General features: G+C 39.7%; 1 protein-coding gene across 2 annotated transcripts in view; it reads left to right on the forward strand.

The window, feature by feature from the left end:
- Window positions 1–5,316: 5,316 nt before the first annotated feature.
- Window positions 5,317–7,071, forward strand: part of LOC105853154 (cytochrome c oxidase assembly protein COX16 homolog, mitochondrial) — a 10,881-nt gene continuing 9,126 nt past the window's right edge. Inside the window, exons 1-2 of one of the 2 annotated variants that reach the window (XM_012724517.1) lie at window positions 5,753–5,837; window positions 6,383–6,523. In XM_012724517.1, coding sequence (XP_012579971.1) covers window positions 6,518–6,523 — 6 coding nt within the window. In that variant the 5' untranslated portion in view covers window positions 5,753–5,837; window positions 6,383–6,517. Of the gene's footprint in view, window positions 5,838–6,382; window positions 6,524–7,071 lie in introns of both variants that reach the window. The other variant, XM_004681735.2, reaches the window with a different exon arrangement.

The following is a 7,071-nucleotide window of genomic DNA, read 5'->3' on the forward strand; positions in this document are numbered from 1 at the left end:
AGGAATTATGTTCTGATTGGAACCAGGCTTTTAACTGCCATAAGACTTTTTGTCCGATACTGCTGTAGACTACAGTGTATTTGGTCTGCTTACCTGGTGAACTTTATGTTATTGTAACCTGTATTGTAAGAAATGGCTGTGTCTAAGGAATCCAGTTATAGCAAATGCTAAGCCCTGTTTCTAAACAATTTTATGTACGATGATGTTATCTTTCTTTTTGCTGGGGGGAAAGAAAAAGAGAGGGGACTGAAGTTTGTTTGGAAAGGCAAGCCAATCATTAACAGGGTCAATTATAAAAGAACTTAATCTTTACTGTAATCATTAAATTTATTGACCGCTCAGGGAAATGGGGTGATTGTTCTTCCTAGTTTGCAGATTTGCAAGTGGAATTAGAATTGAATCTCATTTTACTCCTGTATCTGCAGTGCCTATCTGGGTTCCTTGTTACTAGATATATGTACATTTTGCACACAGGCTATTTTAGCTCTTAATGAGATCATTTCCCTTATAAGCCTTATTTTGCTTCCTTTCTACATTGATCCTCCTGTTACATAGCATACTTGGATCTAAAAGGCAATCAGATTACCAGATCGACTAGATGCCTTGGCAACTTGGAAGATACAGATACAACCATATCCTTTCGGGAATATCACAACAGATTTAATGTGTGTTAATGAGGGCATAAAATAGATGATAACTGTTCCTCAGCTTTGCTATTTGAGAACAGATACAGCAGATGGAATAATAGTGTACCTCACTGTGCCTGATTCAGTATTGTTATTCAATAAAATTTGTTGAATTTGTTAGTGATTTTTTATCTTCTTTCCCCTCCACCTTATTTTGAAGGTTTTTGAGTAAATATCTTCTATTTTTCTGCCAGTTTTTTTACATCTCAGACAAAATAATGGAAATAAGAAAGTAAGACATCTAAATGATGGACTTAAGGCTTAACAGTAAATAAGACACTGTCATGTACTGCTAATAATAGTAATAAGTGGCTAACGGAACTCATTTTATTTCAATCTTAATCTCATTTCTGCACCTAGAGTAAGACCTTTATATATGTTCATTTCAGTCTCACAGTAGTTATGCAAGATAACTGCTGCTCTTATCTCAGGTATACACAGGAGATAAGGGAGGCATAGATTATGATATTTGTCCATGTTACACAGTTAAGTTCTAGAGATGGAACTGAAACCCTGGCAATGTAGCCCTAGAACCTTCTTAACTGTAACGCTGTACTGTCTGTCTCCATGGGCCAGGCCCTACATTGGGCCACTCCTGCATAACACAACTGCAAGGCAGTATGAATGACTAATTTATAGATAAGATCATTCAAGCTTAAAGTTATCAATAGCTTGCTCAAGATACATAGGTAGATAGTGCCACTCCTGAGCATTCACTAAAAGCCAGGTCCTTTTCCATGACTCCAGAATAAAGCTTGTTAGACTGACTTTAATTATGTTATCACAGACTGCCATTAGAGATCACGGGAAATTGGCTGCAGTGGGTTAAATGTTCTACAGCAGAAGTAGTAACAACATTTTGTGTTTATATACAAAATTTGAAGGCAGTTGCCAATATTTAAGTTCTTGCATGTATCCCCTCTATTGCTCAAAGCCTTACAAGACACATGGAAGGCAGAAATGGGCTTGTCCCACAGGATGAAAAGGTATTCTCAGAACTACATAGTAATCTAATTAAGTTACTTTGAATCCACCTGACTGATATGAAAAGACAGTTTCCATTAGGCCATGCTCTGTCACTTGCCTCAAGCAAATTTCAGACCTGGGTCAAAATCTAACAATAGAATGGACAGAATAATCATTTTCTCTTTTGATGGGCAAAGAAGTTATCAATTACATAGTGACTGCAAGAAAGACTTAGTGACTTAAAGTAGCTTTTTATAAGTAGTTTGTAAAGGTAATCTTGATTCACAACACCTTGTTTTAAATGTAGATGTTCACAACTCTAGCTGTATAGCTGTCATCAGACCATAATCGCCAACGAACCGCAATAATCCTCTACCTTGTTTTGGGCTCCCACCCCACCCATGTCCCCTCTGTGTTGCCTTAGTAACTCAACCAGATTTCAAGAATTTAAAACAATATTTTAAAACATTAAAAAAAAAACATTTCATGGTTTGCCTGAAGGTTTCTTCTGCTAATGTCGCTTGGAGTGATGTAGTTGCACTCATCTGATGGCAGAGGAAGGACAGATAGACCAAGATGGCCTCCCTTCCCTTTCTGGCGTTAGTGTTGGCAGCATACAATGTCTTCTACTAGACTAGCTCAGACTTCACAGCCTGGGAGTGTCTCAGAGATGTGTTCCAAGAAGGCAAGCTCAAATGTGGAAAGCACTAATTAAACCTTCCCACTTGCCATGTTAGCCAAGACCAGAGTTATGGGGAAAGGGAACATAAAAGCCACCTACTGGTGGGAGTAGTACAAAGAATTTGTAGTCATTTTTAATCCACTACAGGAAGCAAATAAAACAAAAAATCTAGACTTCAAACAACAAAGGCTAAGGTCAGCAGACATTTTTTTGAAAGCACCAGATAGTTAATATTTTGGTCTTGCAGATATTGGTGTCACTTCAAGGGAAAGTTCTTTGATGGATGTTGAGAAGTATATTACCACTGATGTTAAACCTTGCTGATTTATTCACCTTGCTCTTTGATAATACAAACAAAACCACCAAGAAGACCAGTTTTTCACTGGGCTTTTGGAAGATAGTTATGATTTGGCTCCATTAAAATGAATTTTTCTGCCTATGGCATAGCCAGGGGGTCTGAGTCTTTGTTAGTGGTAAATTTTCAAGTTACTGGTAATTGGATATTTGACTTAAATGGCCATTTATGTTATTAAACAAAACCAACAATGTCTTTAGGTGGTCATTGTGTTTGAATAGAACTTGAAATTCTCTGATACTTTTTACTTTCTCACAGGGCTCTTTATTTTCTGTCCCATTCATAATAGATTTATATTTTTTCTCTTAATCTACTTAAGCTTTCTGGTTTTATTCATCTGATTTTGTTTTCCATTTATATTTTATCAATTATTTCTCTATACTATCATTTGTTTCTTTTTTTGGTTATTTTTATTTTAAAAAAAGATTTATTTATGCATATAAGAATTGGAGCGTAGGCCAGAGGTGCAGGTGAGAGGAGAGGGGAGCAGAACAAGCAGATCTACTGAAATACATTGCTGAGGGGAGCAGCAGGTGAGGCAGTTGAGGTCTGCTGTGCCACATGGGTCAGCAACTTGGCTGGGGATCGAACTAGTGCAGTAGTGGCTGCCTCTAGCTTCATAGTGCTGAGACTTAATCCTTTGTGCCACCAGAGAGGTCCTGGTTATTTTTTATAAGCCACATATTTATTTTCTGTATCTGAAATTGAATCTCATGTGAAGTTTTTTTCCTTTTGATTAATTACTATATGACTTACATTGCCATTTTGATACAGTTCTTGATTTAGGGGTATTCAAAATCGTGCTACTAATAGTGTTCTTCTAAAGCAGAAGCTTTTGGGATATGGTTCAGCAGTCTGTGTTTTTTAATAAACTTTCCAGGAGATTCTGGCCATACTATAGTTTAATAGTCATTGGGACAAAGTTAAAAATTAAAGAGATTTTCAATTTAAAATTTACAAGATTGAAGAATCCAAAAAGACATCTCAAAGTGAAAAGCTCCATAGGAGGAAGAAATACATGGAAGCCACTGGAAAAGCAATTTTAAAATGGAAATAATATTGCCAAAGGCTATAGAAAGTTTTAGTTACTGAAGGCCATTTGTACTATTAATATTTCACAAGATATGAAAGCCTCTTTTGGGAACCTCAATTGCTTACTGTAAAATGAATCTGGAGTCATGCTCTTTCAAACTTGTAAGGCCTTTGTGCGAATGAAATTAGTTATTATATATCAAATGTGAAACCAAATGATTCCAGAAGTATCTCATTCCCATACCATGACCATTAAATCTTAACGATAGGTGCTTTTGGATAACAATGTTTCCATACATTTGAATGAGTTAGGTGATGGTAGAAGGGTGATTAGAAAAATAGTGGAAGTTCACAGAATATCTCCTTACACACATGGAAGTTAACAGTGGCAGAAAAGGCAGGCCAAAGTCATTACAAAGGGCTGCTATTTTCCTGTTAAGAATATTGAGGTGACCACGGTAGGCAAAAAGCAGGAGAACATCACTATTGTTCATGTCTCTCAGATAACTTTCTGTAGTGTAGAAAATAAGGCTTAGAGTCACAATTAAGAGGGCTGGTTTGTTTTATGTTTAGGGTATGGTTTTGTTTTCATATTTGTTCTGGTAGTTTGAAAATTTTGGATATTATTGTAGTGGTCTAGAGGTAGATGAGGAGTTTCTCCTTTAGAGAAAGACCTCTTTAAGGGTAGAAGATGGTAAGAAGTTAAACCAGGTACATTTCAGTGGTAACAGAGAAGCTGGGGCAGATGGAATGATTTCAGGGATAGCATGGGAAATGTTCTCTGTCATTAGCAAGCTATAGGATTCTGTCTTCTTGTTACAGGACAGGGAGATAGACACCCCTGAATCCCCAAATCTACTTTTTCTAAATAGGTTCTTCCATTTGCCACATTAAGATGAAATATGTAAGTCCTTTAATGAAAGGAACTTTAATACAATTTGTGTACAATACAGAATAGACAATATAGTTTCTAAATCAGACACCCAAAGTTACCCATACCCTCGTGGGTAGAAGTCCACCCAAAAGGGACTGGCCCAAAGCAAGGCCTGAAAGCCCACCACAGTCTGGCGGGACCCATGGAAAAGGGCCAGAAATGGCCAAACAAGTCTGGGAGGAAAATCAAAATCAAGATAAATGCTGCTATAGTGAACCTCCCCAAGCGTCTCTCACCCACGTCAGTTTCACCCAGTCCAGGGACAAGAAACAAGAGCTGCTTCTTTACTTGTCTCTCTGCTCCATGTGGATCCCTCAGGTCACCTTCTGGCTCTCCATCCTGCTACATTCCTCCTTAGTCTCCTCTCCAGATTTTTCTCTTTCCTGCTCAACTCCAACCTCCTTTGGGTGGGGCAGGGAACACTGGCATATGGCTATACACACATCCGTTTGATGTCCAGTAGATAGACGTCTTTACAGTAGGATTCCTATCTTTTCATTTCTGTGTTGTCAAGCCTTTTCATAATCTAAATGAGTGGAAAATACGCATTCATAAATGACAGAAGATTAGACGTATCACACACACAAAGCATCAGCATTCAAACTAACCTTTTGGGGCAAATGATTTATTTCTAAAAATCATTCTTAAACTAGTCAACTGCCCATCCCAAAATCATTTTATAAGCTCGATTAAGTTTGTTCTGTTTACCTTAGCTGTCTATATCTAACACCTATGCACTGGGGAGTGTCCCAAGAAGACTTTGGTTAACATCCAGCACGTGGGAGAGTCCCATTCCTGCCATGTGAGGGCACACAACACAAGTACCCGGCTCGCTTCGGAACGCCAGACAGCCGGAACCAAAGCGCGGGTGCTCGAATTTCCGGGCGAACACGCGCGTGAGTTACGACGACTCGATTGCTTTTGCCTGGCGCAGGCCTTCTGGGCGAGGACCGCGCGCCGGGTTCGGAGGAAAGGCGCGGCGTCCTGGACGTCCTTTTGTGAGAGGGCGCTGGAGCACCTGAGACTGCCCTGGCCGCGCCGGGTCTGTTTAACTGAGCGACCTGGCGGGTGGAATAGACAAAGAATATTGACGAAGAATATAGAAGTTAAGACATGTTTGCACACGCGGTGAGGCGCGCCTTGCGCAAGAACAAGACCCTTCGCTACGGAGTCCCCATGTTGGTGAGTGCTGTGGGGTGAAAGAGTCGGCGCGGCTTTCTGGAAGCGGCGGGGACCGTGGTTCGAGCGGGTTGAGACTGCCTGGGTCTAATTTCAGGGAGTTGCACCCTAGCTAGGACGGGGCTGACCTTGGGTTGCGAGCTTTTAGGTTGCCATTCTAGTCTGTCTCGGACTCGCAATGGGGTCTCCAGTCTCCTCTTAGCTTACCTGTTAGTTACCTGTTTGAGCTTCAGAGGACGAATGTTGGAACCGGATTTTCATCCAGGTAGAATGATCACAGAACTTGGTACCCTCGGCTCCTCACCCCCGCGATTTGACGTATTTCTGGCTCATTGGGACTGGTGGAATAAAGTTAATTTTTAATTGTATATTTCGGGAGTCTTCATGGTTCACCTTTCTAGTTTGCGAATTGGCTTAACTCTTCCAGAGTTGTTGTTAGGAATTAAATAAAACCTTGTGAATTGAGTGTTTGGCACGCGACCGACCCCGTGTATTAAAATTTTAAAGCCTGTTGAACGTAGTTTTGGTGTTTATGTGTTTGTGTCCAGTTCTGTACTGAGTTCTCTGAAGATCCCTTCCGTCATGAAGATTCAGGTTGAGATTGATGTAAAACCCGACTGCAGATGGAATCCGGACAGCTCTCCCCTTATTTACTTCCCCTGATGAAACAATTTAAATAAAGCATGAGGGTAAAAGTCACTTTATATTAATAGTAAATACAGAATATTGTATGACTTTATTGATATGTGTATTCTACTGATGTGGATATTGGCACAAGTGAAGATACCAACTTTTGTACTTAAAAAGACAGCTCAAAGTGAAAGCTCCATAGGAGCCTGTATGAAGTACCATTGTTTTGCATCCTTCACAGTGTAGGATTTCTTCCTCAGGTGTGGTCACCTTAGCCCTCTCACCACCAAAGCACCTGTTAAGCCTGTATGCTTTTTCCATTTTCCTCCACTTCCACCCTCCTCCTTCCCTTTTAGTGCCCCACAAGGGACCATGTTTCAAAATATGGGCCCTAAATATGTGAATCATGTTTTTAGAGGAGAATGTTAAATTCATTACCCTAAAATCCATCACTACTGAAAAAAAAAAAAAAACTCCAAAGATCCAGCCTCTTCTGCACGTGTCAGCAAAATATGCCATAATTCCTATACTACATTTTTCTTCAAGTAGAAATTATTTCCTCTCTTGGTTTAACTGTTGAAATTCATAGTTTTTGTTAGTGATTCAT

The sequence above is a fragment of the Condylura cristata genome, unplaced genomic scaffold, assembly GCF_000260355.1.
Source record: "Condylura cristata isolate star-nosed mole 26May11 unplaced genomic scaffold, ConCri1.0 scaffold00013, whole genome shotgun sequence".
In the NCBI taxonomy this organism is placed as follows: Eukaryota; Metazoa; Chordata; class Mammalia; order Eulipotyphla; family Talpidae; genus Condylura; species Condylura cristata.